Source organism: Berghia stephanieae, chromosome 7 (assembly GCF_034508935.2).
Source record: "Berghia stephanieae isolate SIO BIC M18660-M18661 chromosome 7, UCSD_Bste_1.3, whole genome shotgun sequence".
In the NCBI taxonomy this organism is placed as follows: domain Eukaryota; kingdom Metazoa; phylum Mollusca; class Gastropoda; order Nudibranchia; family Aeolidiidae; genus Berghia; species Berghia stephanieae.
The window spans coordinates 32,084,000-32,103,546 of NC_088366.1; the positions used below are offsets into that span (position 1 = coordinate 32,084,000).

The 19,547-nt window shown below is 33.4% G+C and overlaps 2 protein-coding genes across 5 annotated transcripts in view; one reads left to right on the plus strand and one right to left on the minus strand.

Annotated features, from left to right (window-relative positions):
* LOC144977078 (leucine-rich repeat and coiled-coil domain-containing protein 1-like) overlaps window positions 1-294 on the plus strand; it is a 322,882-nt gene extending 322,588 nt beyond the window's left edge. For all 3 annotated transcript variants that reach the window (XM_078921832.1, XM_078921833.1, XM_078921831.1), the window contains exon 26: window positions 46-294. In XM_078921832.1, the coding sequence (XP_078777958.1) occupies window positions 46-171 (126 nt within the window). In that variant the 3' untranslated portion in view covers window positions 172-294. The remainder of the gene's footprint in view (window positions 1-45) is intronic.
* A 1,996-nt stretch (window positions 295-2,290) lies between these two features.
* Window positions 2,291-19,547, minus strand: part of LOC144977081 (glucose-6-phosphate isomerase-like) — a 32,506-nt gene continuing 15,249 nt past the window's right edge. Inside the window, exons 7-17 of one of the 2 annotated variants that reach the window (XM_078921835.1) lie at window positions 18,934-18,978; window positions 17,511-17,564; window positions 15,143-15,203; window positions 14,772-14,851; window positions 13,654-13,737; window positions 11,661-11,823; window positions 10,395-10,471; window positions 8,972-9,100; window positions 7,319-7,394; window positions 6,835-6,901; window positions 2,291-5,418 (exon numbers count right to left, since the gene is read on the minus strand). In XM_078921835.1, coding sequence (XP_078777961.1) covers window positions 5,298-5,418; window positions 6,835-6,901; window positions 7,319-7,394; window positions 8,972-9,100; window positions 10,395-10,471; window positions 11,661-11,823; window positions 13,654-13,737; window positions 14,772-14,851; window positions 15,143-15,203; window positions 17,511-17,564; window positions 18,934-18,978 — 957 coding nt within the window. In that variant the 3' untranslated portion in view covers window positions 2,291-5,297. The remainder of the gene's footprint in view (window positions 5,419-6,834; window positions 6,902-7,318; window positions 7,395-8,971; window positions 9,101-10,394; window positions 10,472-11,660; window positions 11,824-13,653; window positions 13,738-14,771; window positions 14,852-15,142; window positions 15,204-17,510; window positions 17,565-18,933; window positions 18,979-19,547) is intronic. The other variant, XM_078921836.1, reaches the window with a different exon arrangement.

The window sequence follows — 19,547 nt, forward strand, 5'->3', positions numbered from 1 at the left end:
AAAAGAGGTAAAATCATTAAATTTAATTTTATTTTTCTTTTTCAGGTGGAAATGGTGGAGGAAGAAATGAGGGATTTGTTACGAGAAAATGAAACTAACAAACGAGCTATGGAAAATAAGATGAAGAAATTAACACAAGCTCTGGGAGATTTGCAGTCAGATTTACTGTAACAATTAGGCATTTATTATTATTATTATTATTATTATTATAGAATTTCACCACAAGCTGCTGATGTGATATGTATTTCAAGAATGGTTAATTTTATTCTGAATTAAATTAGTGTTTCACCTTTATTTGCTTTTGTCAGTTTATGTGTCTTCAATTCGGTGTAGGTACAGACATTAGCCTAGAAGATAATGGTCATATTTTCAACAGCCAGTGTCGCTTATAATAAGTCAATTATTTATTGCATATGAAATATGTTAAAATGGAATCAACTGTTCTTTTTAATTGATCAGGAATGGCAGTGGAGATACAACAAACACAAGGCACAAATCTAAATTCCCAAAGGAAGAGAAAATGTGACCCACCTTCGCAACTTGGTAATATGTTAGAGTGGAGCATATGCTGAAATCTGAATTAAAGTTAAATGACCAGAAAATGTCTGAAAATAAATTGTAATATTGCCTAACATGCATCATGTCTCATCCTACATGTGAAGTGTTCTGTTGGCTGAGTACCCCTCATAAAGCACTTTTAGCACGTCCAGTGGATATTGTTCTATATAAATGCTCTATATGCACTAAATGTGCTCAAAGCGCTTTACAAGGGGTCCCTGGCCAACAGCAACATTTAGGACAGGACATGACACCTGTTAGGCAATTTTTTCGGACAGCCAGGTACTCTTTTTACACCTGAGTACAGTGAGAGAATGTGAGTAAAGACCCTTCTCCAAGGACAACTATCCGATCCGAAAATGAGTGTCATACCACATAGCCGCACATTTGTGATTCAAATTCCAGCATTAAGTCCACCCTTACATAATACCAGTTTATTTGTGATCAGATTCCAGCATTAAGTCCATCCTTACAAAATACCAGTTTATTTGTGATTCAAATTCCAGCATTAAGTGCACCCTTACATAATACCAGTTTAAGGCCATTCAGTGATTCATATAAATGAATTTTCTTCACACTGAAGTTTGGGGCGTAAAGGAAATGCTCCTCATTAAATACAACCTGTCAGGACATGACAAGAACTGGCATGAATGGCATCAGACGTGGAAAGCAAGCAAAGTAAAGAAAATATTCTTCCTAGTTTGCAAAGTTTTATAGCTCTTTCAACAGTTTGGGTCACTTTAATCAAGGAATTGTTCAGTCAGCAAGGTTCAAGCGATTTATCCTGGTTTCTGCACTTGAATGGACGTTAAAAACCATTGTTTGCTACCTTTTTATAATATGTGTACAATATTTGTTTTTATTATTAAGGGCTTTACGGCGCTTGTAGCATGTTAAGGTCATATCAGCGCCAGTAAAAAGGAACGCTATGACGTTGTAAAAATAAAAAGGCAAGTGATCATGGTGTGATGCTAATGAACAGTGCCGATAGGTGCATTGATGTGACACTTGAACTCATCCAATAATAGGTAAGATGGATGATTTCATTTAATTTGGAGGGGTATTCATAGTGGCAAAGCCCTTATCAGCACATAAAACCAGCGTTGCTGATAGTAACAGCTATCCTTTGCTATTGTAGCATTGTTGAAACAAGAATGCTTTCTTTGCTTTGCATGTGTGTTATGGATGGCGATTTCCATTTTTGCTATTTATTTTAGATCGAGTTCTCATTATTCCCAGTCTCGAATCGCTCTCTTGTTATACCAAGTCTGTTTAAAATAGATAGGGGAATAGAAGAGACAGCAAGTTACGCCCTGTCCACCATGGGAGATCAAAGACCCCAGCTAAAAACACTTGTCCATGAAGAATTGGAGTGTTTTCCAACAAGACAAAGCCATGTCACATGTTGCAGCAACATGACCTAACTTTTTAAGGGAGCAAAATTTCAAGGTTTTTTTCCTGGCCATGTAAGTCTCTCATCCTTTCTCCAATTGAGCATTAGGTTGCTCAAATGACGCAGAGTGTCGTCAGTCAACTGCATTTGAAGGGATGTTACCAAAATAAACTTCATTGTGATTCATTAATTATCATTGACGCCATACCAAAGTTGCAGTCAACGAGATCAGAGGTGTGGGGGGAAGGGGGTGGGGTTGTGGGTTTTTTTCCTTTGGTTATTTTGGTAGAGTATAGTTACTCAAAATATAAAAGTAAAAAGATTTTAAAAACACTCCAATTTGTAGTTTCATTCTGTATTAGATTTTAGATTTTAACAGCTAAATTTACAATTTAATAATAACATATACCAAAATAGCAACAAAAATCAATTACCATTGTTAATTTTTTTTTCGATCCCTGAATTTTAAGAATCAATTCATTTCAATAATTATATTAAAATCGTTGTATTCAAAAGATTACTAGATATGTCTTCATGCAAATTCAAAATAAGAAATAACATTCATGTCAGTTGTTTCGATTGTAGTCAGCACCAGACAATGACAGGATAAGAAGAAGAATAAGTTGGAAGGAGTGAAAACAGGAAAGTATACGATAATTCGTTTATAACTAAACAATTTTTTACAATTTTTAATTACCAAAATTTAATGTCATAATATCTTGTCTATCGCATTCATGCAACAGAGAATATATTCTAATAAGAGAATAAAAAAAAAAACTATTAAGTTCTTATTTTTCTTTTTTTCTTAAAGTATTCTCAATAACCATATAAATAGTCATATTTGCACTAATTAAATTATGCCCTTCCGCCATGACATCATAAGATATCGTCGCCAAGGCATTCCACGTAGGAATATAGACAATTTATCAAACAAGATGTCTGATGTCAACAGGAATCACCCTTGTTGTCAAAGTGAGCAAATTGGGGGTTAATAATCTAATGTTTGCACTAAATGCATCAATAGGTAAATGTCATCACATTTCATATTGAGGATCACATGTGTTTATTTGCTTTTTTTTTGCTTTTTATTTTTGTAAACATTTTTTTGAGGTTCACAACACTTGTGACACTTCTATGTCATTGCAACTCCAGTAAAAAGAGGAATAACAGTATAGTCCAAAGGCTAAAAGCACCAAACAGAAAATTAAACAAAGGGGACTAGTTCAAAGAGAGGGCAGAAGTAGATTCAAAGAGCAATACTTATATCAAAGTGTTGAATTTCAGCTGCATAAACATCCCACCTAAGCAGAAGAACAGATACATTCAAATGCATACAAAATATAGTGAAAACTAAAAAGTATATAGCATTGCATAGCAAAGAGATAATTTGCAAGAAAAACAAATCTTCCAAACAAAGAAAAATTCACTATTTCCTCTGTTAAGGATTCGAGCAATGGCTAGAAAAAAAAAACCCAAAAAATAAATGTTATGACACAAATTGAAAGTATGGGAGAAATGGAAAACATACACATACGAAGCCCGTATTCTGAAAGTTGCTTAATCAGAACAGCCGCGTAATTGGAACTATGACATAATTTTTTTAAAATATTTCTCCTGGTTAATGACATGCACACTTGTCTATATGGAATGATTTTAGATCGTCATCCATTTCTTAATTTAAGAAATTTACAATTAACCTTGGAGATTTTATATTTTATTACGTACAAAGCATTCCCTTTTATCTAATTGGCTGGACTTAACAAATTGAACATCTTCAGGAGCACTGAGTAATTTATAAGAGAATAGTTAATGATTTAACTGATTGCTTGCTTTTGACAATGTATGTCAAACTGGTTGAAACCGACTATGGTAGGATAGGTTTCGTGTGCTATCAATTTAAACTGAAGGGTCATTTGTAGTGACAATTTAATGCAAATCTGTGGACAATATAGTCACTCATTTTTTTCCACTTCACATGTTATTAGGGGTGACAAATTGGGACGGTGAATATTATGAAAAACGGTATGCAAAATGTTTGATTAAAAAATTGAAAGGAAATTTAGTATCACTTGTGTTATGGCTTTCATCATAAACAATGTCTAGACTTGATATGTTGTTCTAATTATGAAGGCTATCCACGGAATTGCTAATTTGGAAAGATTTCTGGATTTCTGTCCAAGTAATAGACACACCACACCCATTCAGGTTGCCAGATTCAAATACTAGCTTCAAATGATATGCCCTTATAGCAAGTAATCAACATAAAGGAAATTACTCACCATCTTTTTAAATTAATTTTTAACTGGGCAAAGCAACTATCACATTGATAGAAAATCTATCTAACAACAACGTTATACATTTAATATAAAATCAATATTCAAACATTGCACTTCGTGAGATTTGACTATTGACCAACAATAGTCAGAATACTACAGATAATAATCAACTTTTATCCCCATCATCACTTTAAAATCCTTAAATCCCCATAGTTAGCTTTTCATTCTAGATTGAAAAATAATTTATCTTCAGCCTTATGCACATCAGTCAAGCCCTCAAACCATGAGTGAAAAGGACAGTAGGAAACAAAATTGTGATGTCAAAAAACACTGGTTCCACTGGATACAAACCTTCTGTAGTTGATCTTCTGGTTTCAGAGTAATGACATCTTATTTTCTAGTCTAATTATGTGCTGATCGTCAAGAAAGGTACTCCATTTTATCTCTTTTACGTCCTGCAATGCTAATAATCTGCCTATACACCCTGCTGATAAAATAGTTATGGCACGTTATGATTCAATATGTAACCTTTTCATTATTAGTCTTCCAAAGGCCCGGTTAGATAAACACTTCCAAGGATTTTGGAACTGGAATAATAGGTGTCACGTCAAGATTTTTCTTCCCTATTTGGGACATTTCAAGCTCATTCACTTGATTTATAAAAGACAAACACAGAAATGTCTAATCTAAGTTGTCGACCATTCTAGTATGGAAAACAGCTTTTATGATTATGAAATATTTGTTCATATCGCCATACCTAAAAAATATTGAGCTCTAGGTGCATCCTATTCCAATGACATGTCAGCTGAAGATACATAAAAGAGGCATGATGACAACTATGTAGACATGATGACAACTATGTAGATTCTCATAATGAGCACAAAAAAAAAAACTAAATAGTGCTTCCCCACCTACCTCCCCCAGTCCCATAATAACCAAACCCATTAACACGATACAGAATCTAGATCTATCATTTAACACAACCTGACGATTGTCATAATGTTAATCGTAGCAGTGGTATAAGAAAAAAAATTAAATAATATCATAATAATATAAATTATTTGAAGGTTTTACATATGAGATTTGATGTGGTTGATGAGACCATTTGTAGAGTTGTCATGGCTGGAGACAGAACCAGAGGAAGAAAGTTCTGGTAGGATGGCTTGAGCTAGCTTCTTTCCCAATTCAACTCTAAAGAAAATGAAATTTAATTAAAAATAAGTCTAATATAAAAAACATTAAGGTTTTATAATTTGTGTTAAGATTTATAAATACATGCACCCATAATCAACATGGAAATTATTATTTTTATTTTCATACCATGTTTATAATGGTATTGAATCAATTTCGACAAATCTGAAGATACAACGCATCATAATTCAGAGATTAGTTCATATCTTTTTTTCATCCTAATTTTTAGAGCTTAATCTCTTAACTCTCTTGAGTTCATTTGAAAGGACAATTGAACAAATTTGTTCAATTTCAATCATGTTGAACTCAAGAGAATTAATGAAAAAGCCCCTTCATTTAATCATAATAATAATATGATATATTTATATGGTGCATAAAACCGCCTTGTCGCAGCTCAAAACGCATAATGGCATGAGAGAGAAACACACATGCTACACAAAAAGGGCACAAATCATAAAAAGGCTAATAATTTTATCAATATGTCGTTTAACAGCTCTAATCACAAAGCCATTTGGTCAAAGAAGAAGTCATAGGATGTGTTTTAAGGTACTTTTTGAATTTCACCTCATACATAAATACCTTATTTCTCATCTAATGAAGTGAATTCCAGACATTTTGGAGTGTCATGAATTAACCAATTCAATAGGTGAATACAGTTTATTTTTTATCATTTTTTAAATCAGAATTTGTTCTAAAGACTATTTTATTACTGGATAATAGGGATCAAGGAGGATCATAATGATATAAAAGATTTGACTGACAAGAGGGTGTCGTTTTGTAAAAATGTTTGAAACACAAAACTGCCATCTTATATAAACTTCTCAACAGGCAACCAGTGTAATCTCCAAAACGGTGGTGTGATGTGATCATTCTTCTTCTTCTTTTTCAAAATGATTTAGGCAGTGTGATTTTGAAATAAGATCTCTTCCATAAAATATTACAACCATGGTCCTTTGTAACATAATTGATTAATAAATCGACTGGAATTTTAATAAACCACCAACTAACAATATTTAGATTAACACCAATTTGAAGTGACATAAAGTATTTTTGTTTGGTCATGAATATATAAACTCACAATGCAAAGGCGACAAGGATACAATTAATTTTGTAGTAATAAGCAAAAGTAGACCAAAATTAAATATGAAAAGGCCAATGGTCTATAAAATAAAAAATGCAAGTTTAATTGATCCATCATCCAACAAGATAGAAAAAGAAAAAATAATAATACTTGATTAATTTACACATATTTATCACATAATTTAGTTGAGCAAGTAACTTCGTAGAATCTGTTCTTTTTGTTGATATAATTTTATCAACTCATCATTTTGGCCAATTGAGGGATACAAGATTGTTTACAAAGTTTGATTTTAGCACCACATATTCCTGTCACTGTCCTATTTAATGACAACTTACCCCCATTGATCGTAGGAGTTGATGTTCCAGACCATGCCTTGGATAAAGATTTTGTGCTCGTACATCGCTGGTGAAAGCAAGCAAAGAAAATAAAATCAAAGCGAGAATCTAATAAATTGGTAACCTTTTATATACATAAAAGTTGATGATTATAGTTTTATTTTTTTAACTTATCATTTTAATATGAAACTAGTTGTCTTTAAAAAAAATAAAGCATCTACTTCATATTCATTTTAAGTAGTGCTTGAAAAAAAAGGATCCAACTGATAATTTTCTCCTTCAAGATAATATTATGAGTACTCTTTGTTCTGTTGGTCGTTTTTCATTTTATTTTTAAACAGCTCAGTGCAGTTTGATTTGCTCATGAAAGATTGTTTATTAATTTAAAAATAAGTATCTAGTTATGCTTCGTAAAAAAAAATATCTTTTAAAAAATAATAATAACACATAGAAATATGGGATTGATACTATTTTAAAGACTTACCAATCAGCATTCCCAGGTTGAATGGAGTTAGCTTTTGGAATACAATAGAGTTGCTGGGACGATTTCCTTCAAAGACCTAAGAGAAGGAAATTAAAGCAAACGATGGAAAGATTGACACCCTGGGTAAGAGGGGGGGGGGGGGTAAGGGCAGTTTTTCTCTTCATTAAAATATTCACAATTTCCTTAATTATTACAATGTTTGTAAAGCATTTTGTGCACGTTTAGTGGATATTGTTCTATATAAAAGCTCACGTTTTTTTGTTTGTTTTTTTGGGGTTTTTTTTTTTTTTTGGGGGGGGGGGGGTTGTTTTTTTAGAGGATTCAAAATAGAATTTGACACTTGAATGAGATTACAAGGATTTTAGGTTATTGCACGGCAAAAGTGCGTTGTTTTTCATCCAAATGGAGAACTGTACTGTTTATTGATGAGCGCTGATTTAAAGTGTCATTCACTGATGATAAAGTGAGAATTTGGAGACACGCTGAGAGAGGTACAATAGCAATTGCATCAAACAAGTCAGTAGGTTTTGATCTGAAAGTGTTATGGTATTTTCAGGAATATGAGATCTGTACAAAACAGACTTTATCATTTAAAGAAAAAAATGAGTTTTTATATAGCGTATTATCCACTTGAGTCTCAAAGCACTTTACAAGGGGTCCAAGGCCAACAGCAACAACATGTAGGACGAGACATGATGCCTGTTATGCAATATTACATTTTTTTTCTGTCATAACAACGCTGTTGACAGCCTGGTACTCTTTTACACATGGGTATGGTGAGAGACAGAGTGAAAAGCCTTTTCCAAGGACCCAACTTGCACCAAACTAGGCTTGAAACTAGGACCTTCCAATCTGAAAGCGAGTGTCATACCACATCACTGCACCAGGGGAAACATGACAGCACAGTGATAATATGATGAGATTCTTTGGCCTTGTGTTATTTCCTTTTTTCAGCAGCACAGGGATATGATCCACTTCAGCATAATAACACAAAACCTCACACCGCATATCAATCTTCAGTTACTTGAACAATAACTGCTATAACAAATCAATCATCATGATTAGTCTGCTCTAAGTCTAGACCTCAATAATTCCAGACCACAACCAAATAATGCATGTTCAGGGACAATTCTACAGAAGGATGTTGATAATGTTGAAGACTTCGCATCACACTTATTGAATCATGGCATAATCTGCCCTATGAAAAAAATTACACACTAATGGAACACAATTCAATTTTACTTAAATCACGACCTAGAATAATCACAAATGCCACCAGGGTTGCCAATTCAGGAAGCAAAAATTTACTGAACTCTTACACCGCCGATAATGAAAATTGGGACCAGAGCTATGATATGCCGACCATCGATGTGAAATAGTGTGGAAAGAGCTTTCAATTGCATGCATAATGGCAAAACCAGCAGTAATAAAAGCAGCAGCGTAAGTTAAACAAAACATAACATTTTCAAAATATTATTAAGAAAGCAATCAGTCACCCTCTTTGACTTTGAAAGATTTAAGAATAGAAAGTTATAAGGAAAGGACAACAAATATTGGAAGACAAAAGAGACAGCAAAGATGGATCGAGAGAACCTCTCAAACCTCCCTAGGGAGCAGTCATTCTCAAACGGAGGGAATCTCCACCCGTCCTACCTTGTGTGGTTTAATCAGCTTGACTTGCTCATCAGACATTCCTGAGGCCCTCAGCTCAGCCTCCACCTCATCAGCACCCTTGCCCTTCATCAGGGCTTCTGTTTGGGCCAGGAAATTGGACAGGAGAATCTGGGTAGAGAGTTAAAAACTTATGTGCATTTCCCTTTATTTATTTTTTCATCCCAGAACATAGGCGGACATCATCATTTAGGCCAGCGGGAGCAGACACCCTATATTAGATGGATTGTTTAAGTCTAAAACTGTCTTGAGGAATATTCTCTCAGGTTTAATAGTTTCACTAAAAAAAAGAATATTTGATTAGAAATAATTGAATATAAGCCTGTCCTGAGTTAAAGAGAAGACGTTTTACAAGTCTTGTGAAGTATTCTTTATATCCCTAAAAACTAAAATGAAATATTTATGTGTGTAAACACACACATGCACAAACACACACACACACACACACACATACACCCACACACACACACACATGAACAATATAAAACCAGTTTCAAGCCAAAACTGTCTTCTTTAATATTCAATTCAACTTCAACTGAAACCACTCTGGTCAAAAAGAAAAATAATTAATCTCTTTATAATGTCTACTACCCAACCATCTATTTGTTACCATTGCGTGGTTGTAGAATGAATAAGCAGGATTTTCTTTAAACAAAGACATGGAAAAAATTTTTCTTCTTTCCCGCTAATTGTATATCCAATACTTTCCTTCCCATGTTCTCTCTCTTTCGTCTCTTAATATGTCTGAACCATTTCAATCTATCTTCCCTCATCTTTATTGATATATTCTTCACTTCAGTCAACCTTCGAATTCGTTCATTTCTCACTTTATCTTTTCTTGTCCAGCCAAGTGACCATCTCAGCATCCTCATTTCTGCCACCTGAACTTCTTTATCTTGTTTCTTTGTTGTAGCTGCTGTCTCTAATCCATATAACAGATGTATATATTTTTCCCTTCAGTTTTGCAGAAATTAGTTACCAGTCCTCCAATTATTCCAGCCTGCCTGTATCCTCTTCTTAACCTCCATCTCATTGCCCCAATCTCCTTGAACAGTTGTTTCTAAGTATTTGAATTGGTTTGTCTCTGGCACATCCTCCTCTCCTATCTTTATTGGAGGTCCTGCTCTCTGTTGTCCGATGCACTTATATTCTGTCTTCGATTTGCTTACCCTTAATCTCCTCCTTTCCTGCACCCATCTCCAGCCCTCCAGCTCCTGATCTGCCTCACCTTTTGTAAAGCCCTATTACTATGAAACATAAATATTTATCAAAATTCATTATGACAGCACTTTTTTCTGTTTCATTTATAAAGAACAACTTAATTTTTAGTCTAACAATAAATGGAAAGGAGTATTTGGATTAATGGTAACAAAGATAACCTTGAATGCAAATCAATGTAATCTACCTTATGATGGATTCCATTTTGAATGGGGTTATGGGTATCCACAGCAACCAAAAAATCACAAGGAATCAAGTGAGTGCCTGAAACATTAAAACAACATTGTTTTACACACCTTGTGGAAAAAAAGGGGCGGGGGACAACGTAATAGTCAAAAATACATAGATCTAGAAAAGACGATGGGGACTTATGCAGCAGACATAAGTAAGTCTAATAATAAGTGCACAGTCTGAGACTGCTTGAAAGTCTCATCCAGTCACAGCAAAGGGTTCCAAGGATAATAAAATACATATAAATATCTATCGTTTAAATATCAAAGCAGGAGATAGTAATGCTTTTGGATAGCCTCTCTAAAGACCTTCAAGTCTATGCTAGCTGGTAACGGAGTCTGATAATAATCAATTACAAAACGTTGTGTTATCCATTCCCTCATTGCACACACCCATTTCAGTACATGTTTACCAATCGACTACATTAGTTTAATCTTGAATCCCAGCATTTCAACCTTGATCTAAATCAATATCGTTTCAACCCAGTATGCCACCAGTGTGCCCCTCCATTTCCCAACAAAGCTGTGATTTTATCTACCATTGGCATGCTGACAAATTCTCTTCTTCTTGTTAAAAAAAAAAACAAGACAAACTGACTGATCACTGTCAATGTTGCGTACTCAAAAAGAAAAAGTACAGAACTTTCCTGACAGTTTGCTGTGTATCTTTATATATCTCAATATTGCTCAAAAGTCTTATTCCAGCAGATTGATTGACTCATACGCAGGGAATAAAAGAATAAAGAAAACAAGTGAAGATAACTCTCAACAGTAGATGGACGAATATTACAAGTTTGATTATACTTGACTTGAACTACTAATACTAATGCTATTATATGATAAACGCATACAATAAGCTTATGCTTAGATAAACGCAAAAAATTAACTATCTGGGATTTTTTTTAATGTCACAATTTTCCTAATTAGATATGTCTTAAGATTCACATTTTAAGCCATTTAAAGGACAATTAAAAAAGAAAAAAAAACAAAACAAAACAAAAAACGACAGCAACTCTGAGGGTGCTGAGGCTTTAAATCAATTTCAAAATCTGTCTGCAATAGGACAGTCTTTAAAGATTTAAAAAAAAAGGAGTGAAAATAATAAACTTAAACATCATAAAGAAGATTTGAACCAACAACCCTCAAAAACAGTGATAAGTGACTTTCCTTCACCTTTTTCTCTTTAAAACTACCATTTCAAATTAATATTTATTACTACATACCTTGGTGGATGAGCTGATAGAAAGCATGCTGTCCATTGGTGCCAGGTTCTCCCCATACAATTGGCCCTGTGCTGTAGTCGACGTGTTCTCCATTGCGTGTTATGTATTTCCCATTGCTCTCCATGTCACCTTGTTGGAAATAGGCAGGGAAGCGATGCAAGTACTGGCAGGGGAAGAAAATAAAAAGACAATCTACTTAAGAAACTTTAACTACTTATTTTTTTTCATAAGTTCTACAGTTGCTTGAGATACTTTTTTCAAAGTGACAAATTAGGGAGCAGGTGTTTGTTTGTTTTTAAGGGTTTTACGGCACTTGCAAAACATTTAGGTCGTACCAGCGCCGGTAAAAAGGAATAAAATGGGATGGTAAAAAGATCTAGAGTTACGATTAAAGTACTCAAGAAAAAGGAAGACAAAGGGGGATTAGCTCAAATAGGGAACAGATGTAGATTCCAAGAGCAACTATCAATGTACTTAGTTTGAGATCACCTAAATGTCTCATTCTGACATAAGCACTGGTCCCTGCTTAGAGGAACACACTCAAATGTTTACAAATCATATGTAAAACAAAAATAATACAATGCCTAAAGAGAGATGATTTTCAAGAAAAAATATCATCTCCCAAAACCCTAACCATACATTTGACTGTTTTCCCTCCCCTCCCAGCAAGGGTATCTGGCCAGGGCTAGGATAAAACCAATTAATCTCATCCCAAGACAAAAACAGAAAGCATGTTGGAAAACAGATATAGGGGGATAGAAGACACAGTAAGTACCTCCCTGTTCACTATGGGAGGTCAGGAACCCCACCCAGAAGTTCTACAGTTGCTTAAGATACTTTTTTCAATGTGACAAATTAGGGAGCAGGTGTAAGACATAAATCTGAAAAGGCGCTTATGAAATAATGCCTAACAAAGAAGAAGGGAAAAGAAAAGAAAAAAAAAAAAACATCCCAAAAAATCAATCTGCCTCAAAGGGGGTTCGATCCTCAGACCTCCTGATTACTGGTCAGACATGCTACCATTAATTGACACAATTTTTCATTTCAGAGCGAAGAGTGATATAAAATCATAAGGTCAAATTAAAACGCGGTAAAATAAGAAATGTTTTGGTACACATCCTTATTGCAAAAGAAAATAATAGAATAAAGTCATGAAATCAAAAACCACCTTAATTCAGCATATTGTCAAAGTGAGCATGACAACGAAAATAAAATGTGTCTAAAATTATAAAATTAAATTTTTCACTGAGAGGAGTGAATAATGTGTTTAATTTCAAGCCTTAAAACTTTGACTTAAAATTCAAATTTCATCATCTGGCTCATCCTGCCAGAAATGGCCACAGATACGATGCTCTGGATTGTGGCTTGAGAAAGAAATGACTGTTTGTTTTGTTATTAAGGGATTTATGGCACTTGTAATACATTTAGGACATCTGAGCACCAGTAAAAAGGAAGAAAATGGGATAGTGAAAATTTTCTAGAATTGCAAGTAAAGGCACCCAAGAAGAGTAAGACAAAGGAGGCTGGTCCAAATAGGGACAGATGTAGATTCCCAGAGCACTTTTTGTACTTAATTTGAGATCAGCTAAAAGTCTCATCCAGACGCTAGCTCAGGATCCCACTATGCGGATACACTCAAATTTTTACTGAATATATCCAAAAACAGAAAATGAAACGAATAATACATAACATAGAGATGAATTACAAGGAAAAAAATAATCTCCCAAAACTAATATTAAATATTCAACTATTTCCCTCTCAGCTAAGGACTCCGGCAAGAGTCCAAAACCAAGCAATCTCATTCTAGACAAAGGCAGAAAGCAACTCGGGAAACAGATATAAGAGGATAGAAGACACAACACGTGACCCCCTGCTCGCCATGGCAGGTCAAATGACCCCACCCAAAAAGAAATGACTAACAAAACTTACCGAGTTAAAATTCAGATAAGTAAAAAGCTTAACAAGAGCAAGAATGTAATTGGTTCCTACTCACCTGGTCGTATGGTAGAATGGTGTAGGACTGGGCCTTGAAGAAATTAGAGTACCAAATACCAAGGGCTGCCAGAATCATTGGAATCTAAGGATGAGAATAAAAGTAATATTAATATTGAGTAGACTGGCGAGTCCATAAAATATATTGTCAATGGTCTCCAATCAAGAAACTAACAAATGTTCACAACTAAAACATACATATAGTAAGAAATTTAACGACGGTGTTGTTGGCCAAGATTTTTCAATGAACAAGAATTGATTATTGGCTCAATAAGTGTTGGGATAGGTTTTTTGGGAGAAGGACTATGTAGAAGGAGATAAGAGTGGACAGAGACTCCAAGCATACAATTTGACCTGGTTGTGCAAATTTTTCGTGGGGAATAAAGAGAATTTATGATAAGGTAGATGATGCTTATGATGATGATGATGATAACGTAAGATAATTCAAAGTTTCCAAAAAATGTATAAGTGGAATTAGGATTTTATTTTCACGCATTTCTCTTTCATTGCTTTCAATTCAGTGATGTTATAATTTTCTTCTTTTTTTTCTGTCTTTCTCTCTTAAAAGCTTGAGCAGTTATAAAGCATAATATCTAATGAATGCGCTATAAGCGCTTTACAATGGGTCCCTAGCAAACAGCAACACTTGACAAAAAATGAAACATGATGCCTGTAATGTAATATTACAAAAAATTGTTCGCTGTTAACAGCCAGGTACTCATTGAGAGAATGCAAGCCTTTTCCATGAGTGCCATACTACAAGACCACACAGTGGCACTTACTTTCTTTTATTGATCTATTCCTCTTTTTTTTTTTTTTTTTTTTCTCATTTTTAAAATTGAATTATCTATTTATGAAATTATTTATTCAATCATTTATTGTTGGTGATTTTTTTAGGGAGGGGGAGGGGATTTGGGGGTTTTTTTTTGGTTTGGTTTTGTTTTGTTTTTCGTCTTGATTTTTTTTGTTTGTTTTGTTTTGTTCTGTTTTGGAGTTGTTTTTCTATTTGTATTATTTGAGATGTTTTGTTTGTTTGCTCGTTTGTTTTTTTTGTTTTTTTTTTCTTTTTTGGCTATCAACTACATCATCTCAAAACTCTGATGTGATTTTACAACTTACATTTTTCTCAAAGGGAGCCTGTTTGAAATGCTCATCCATGTGGTGGCCACCAGCCAGGAGAGCTTCAAAATTGTCCATGCCTGAAAGTTTAGGTAGAAGAATGAATAAATGTTAAGAGATTTTAGGTGGGTTCTTTTTTTTTTTTTTTTTTTTTCTTTTGGTTCCTTTTTTTTCTTTATGGGTTCTTTTATCTTTTGTTATGTTTTTCTATTTTCTTTTTTATTTTAGTAAATATAATTTATTTGATAGAGAAATCTGTAATTTTTCCTTGAAAAAATAAAATATAAATTCACTCAGAGAATAAACCCTCAGAAATGTTAAATCTCAATATATCTCTGAACATTTACGACAAATACATGATATGAACTTACCAACCATGAGAGCAATAGACAGACCTATGGCTGACCATAGAGAGTAGCGCCCACCAACCCACTGTTAGGAGAAATACCAAACATCAGGTCATGATATGAAAAATTACGCAATTACAACAATTAAAGATGCTGAATGTTTAATCTTTTCAAAAAACATTTTGCAGTGAATATTGCAAAAAAAATGCAAAACAATATTGTCAATGATAAAACTTCTTTAATTTGTTTTTTTTTCAAGGTAATAATAATAATAATAATAATAATAATAATAATAATAATAATAATAATAATAAATAATAAATAATAATAATAATAATAATAATAATAATAATAATAATAATATAATAATATAATAATAGTAATAATAATAATTAATAATAATAATAATAATAATAATAATAATAATAATAATAATAATAATAATAATGATAAATTAAAAATACAAAAAACAATTATCCACGATATGTGACTTACAAAATATGAAAAATATAACAAAGAATTATTACTAAATATGATAACATGATCAATTGCCCGCATATTTTTCATTGTAACGATTGGCTTGGAGTGTTCCCCAGAATCCAAATCTGCTCTCTTTGCCTAGAGAGCCAAACAACAAAAAAGCCATTATCTATTTACATCAGGCATTTTATTTAAATAATATCTCGAGGTAACTAAGATAAACTCTGAATATAAGTAGCAATGACTATCCCGCACAAATCTTTGGGCCTCTTTTTCGCTCACGAAGTGCCCAAATTCGCGACAAAATATGGGACTAAGCCGTTGCGTACATGCTATTTTAAAAAATTAATTACGACGCTGTTTATCGATGAATATGACTGAAAGTTGGCATACAGTTAGAAAAGAGGTCATTTTAGATTATGTCAAGCAACAAAACTCATACGATTACCAGAAGACCGTTAAAAATAGATTTTTACTCTTTGGAGTACAATATTTCTAAAACTACAAAGAGGAGAGATTTTGTTGCTCATAAGGTTATATATGCACATTTCTTCTATTTATATTTCAAATTTCATTGGATTATGATAAGTACTTTTCCTGCATTCTCACAAAACATCAACCCAATTTGCATTTCAATGAGTGAAAATAGGGAGACAGCCATTTTGCTCCCCCATCGCACAACACGAAAATGACGTGAGCGAGGCAAGGCTGCCAGAAGGCCAGACTTTAACCTGACCAAATTCGACTTCAAAAGTGGCTAAATAGAAAATCATATGACTTTTACTATTAAGACTGGCCCACTTAAAATGAACTAAATTTTAACAAACAGAAAATTGAATACACTAGATAAATGTCACTGAGACAAAAATAGATGAATAAAATTTAATAAAAGAAACAAAATTATATATTTGGCCACACACGTGGTCATCTGGCAACCTTGTTCGCGATGAATGATGACACAAATCCTCGTGCGCTTTTTTAAAATTAAGGTATTGTTTCATTGTTATGTCATAGGGATAGTAGATCAACACTCTCTCTCTCTCTCTCTCTCTCTCTCTCTCTCTCTCTCTCTCTCTCTCTCTCTCTCTCTCTCTCTCTCTCTCTCTCTCTCAAATAAATACTAGAAATAACATAAGCCATGGTCTCACGGGACTGATTGATAATAATTTAGCAGGCATTTTTCGTGTCATTTGTATGGGTTGTAAACACAAAATTACACTTCGGAAAAGTTCCAAATGATCAATATTATGTATATTTTTTAACAAAATTATAGTTGACCCTAGCCATACAGCTCTAAAACTATACAAGTTAGAACTCTTCTGATGTCTTCATCATATTTTCTGATAATTTGGCCATAAAATGGCCAAGTTGTAATATCTAATTCCACGTATTAAGCGAGATACAGCCACAAACCAGAATAAAACGCAAAAGAAGCGTCCCATATTTTCAGCACTTTTTCTCTTTGTGAGTCATCCAAATAAATGAAACATTTGAAACTGCATAACTTTGTTATATATTAATGGATTTTCAAAATTTAAAAAGATTTTTACTCAGTGGAGATAGGGCTTTGATTTAAGAGTAGTATTTACTACAAAAATAGAAAAAAAAATTTTTTCATAGTCATTGCTAATATAAGCCATTATCTGAATAAGAAATGTTGTTTTCTTTTCGTTTAAATAGAAATAGGTGGAACACCCCTTGTTGTATATCAGAGGATCCAATCGACTGTACACAATTACGAGTAACAATAGCTTTTGACTATCTACCACCTTGATATGACGTCTCTTTCTTCTAAATCTATTTTCACTCTGCACATGCCCACTTGTCATTAAAGTTTTTAAATGCCTAAAAGAGCCAACTATGATATAAATAGAATTTAAAAAATAAAGATTAATTTTAGCAGCTTACTTACATCCCAAAATTCAAACATGTTTTTCTCATCAATACCAAAATCTTTCACTTTGGGCTGGAATTGAAAGAAAAATATAAAAAAGCTTTAAAATATTTTTAAACTCACAAAATAAGCACCAAATTGAACATATACTATTCTGCATATTTTATATAAGGTATTTCAATAAATTTATTGTGCTCAACTCATGTCATCTTCTTATTTCTTCATCTTGAAGGTGGATCCTTGTTGGACATAGTTCTCAAATACCTGACAGAACTCCTTTCTTGTTATTAACTGTGCCTGTCCTGCTTCTGTGGTTGTTCTCCCCATCCAGCATATCTTGTCTTGAAACCAACTCCTCCTTGGCCTCCCTTCTCCTCCATTCACTCTCACAGGCACTGTCCATGCACCACTTTTCAATAAATAAAAAGAATGTCTTTTGATGTAGCTTTAATATCATGATAGTTGACACGAGATGGCAGTCTTTAAGGCCAATTTTTTCCAAGATGCAGGGTTCAACGACTTGGTTGTTGGCTATCTTGAATTTCATAGTGCATAATTTTATGCAGTGCAAGTCACTTGTTAGGTGCATTTCATTGCTGCGATCTTGTTTGTTGCAACACATTTAGGTCATTTCAGCACCAGTCACAAAATGTGATAGTAACAAAATTCTCGATTACAATTAAAAGCTCACAAGAAAAGCAAGACAAAGGAGACAGGTACAAATGGGGAACAGGTGAGCATGCCATCAGTGCACTTAGTTTGAGATCACCTAAAAGTCTCATCTAAACACAAGTACAGGATTCGACTAAAAGGAATCACTAATATGTTTACATTATACATTCATAACAACAAATATAACAATACATAACTGAGACATGATTTACAAAGAAAAAAATATTATCTCCCAAAATTATTAAAATACAGTTGAGTGTTTCCCTCCCAGCCAAGGAGCCGTCCATAAGAAGGGCAAAACCAAGTAATCTCATTCCAAGACAAAGACAGAAAGCAAGTTGGAAAAGAGATATAGGGGTAGAGAAGACACAGTAAGTGCCTCCCTGTCCACTACGGGAGGTCAAGAAGCCTACCCAGGATTTTATTTCAATCTTCGAATACATGTTACTGTCTATCCCTAGAAACATATTCATATCTCAAACAAGAATGTAATGGGAGTAGAGAATATATATATAACTAAGGGTAAAACACCAGGGTTTGCCAACATTGTAACCGACTAAGTTACTGACAAAAACAGAATCCAATTCAGATTTGAATAAAATATTTTGGGAGCCGTAATCAAGAGATTGGTTGTAATGATGATAATGATTCAGATGGTGGGCTGGTCAAAACATGTTTTTGAAACATCAAAAAGCTTTGATGAATAACATTATGAGTCCTTTAAATGAAATAATAGTTTTTCTACAACCATTTCAATATCCTTACTTACTGCATTTGTTGAGAGGGCAACAAAGTGCTTTGCGACAGCACTGGGCTGGAGAGAAAGAGATAAAAAAGCATAACATTAGTAAAACAGTAAACCAAATATTTATTTAAGAATTCTATAGATAACTTTTAAAGACAGTTCAGTCAAGTTGTGAGACATTGCCATATTGTTATCTGGAATGAAAATTACAGATAAAGATATAAAATAAAAATATGATTATTATCATTGTGGCATGTCTTGGAATGTCTAAAAAATAATTGTTTCTATGATCTTTAAATATTTCTATTATTTTTTTAACTCAAAAAGAAAAAAATATATTTTTGCTTATCCTGTCTAATGCAATGTTTATGGAAATGCAAAGAAATCAATCAAGAAACGGTGATGATATGAAAAAAAAATCAATAGATTCCTGTTAAGCAATCATGAAAATTCACTCTCTTCCATTGCAATTAAATCACTGGTTCTGTTGTATTAACGATTTTGAACTGGCAATTTTAAAAGAAATTGACATAAAACGACCATTGCAATCGACTTTTGAAGGAGAATTCACAAATGAGACATTCTATGGATACTTTTCAACCAATGTAAAACATCCTTTGAATATTAATAATTCACAA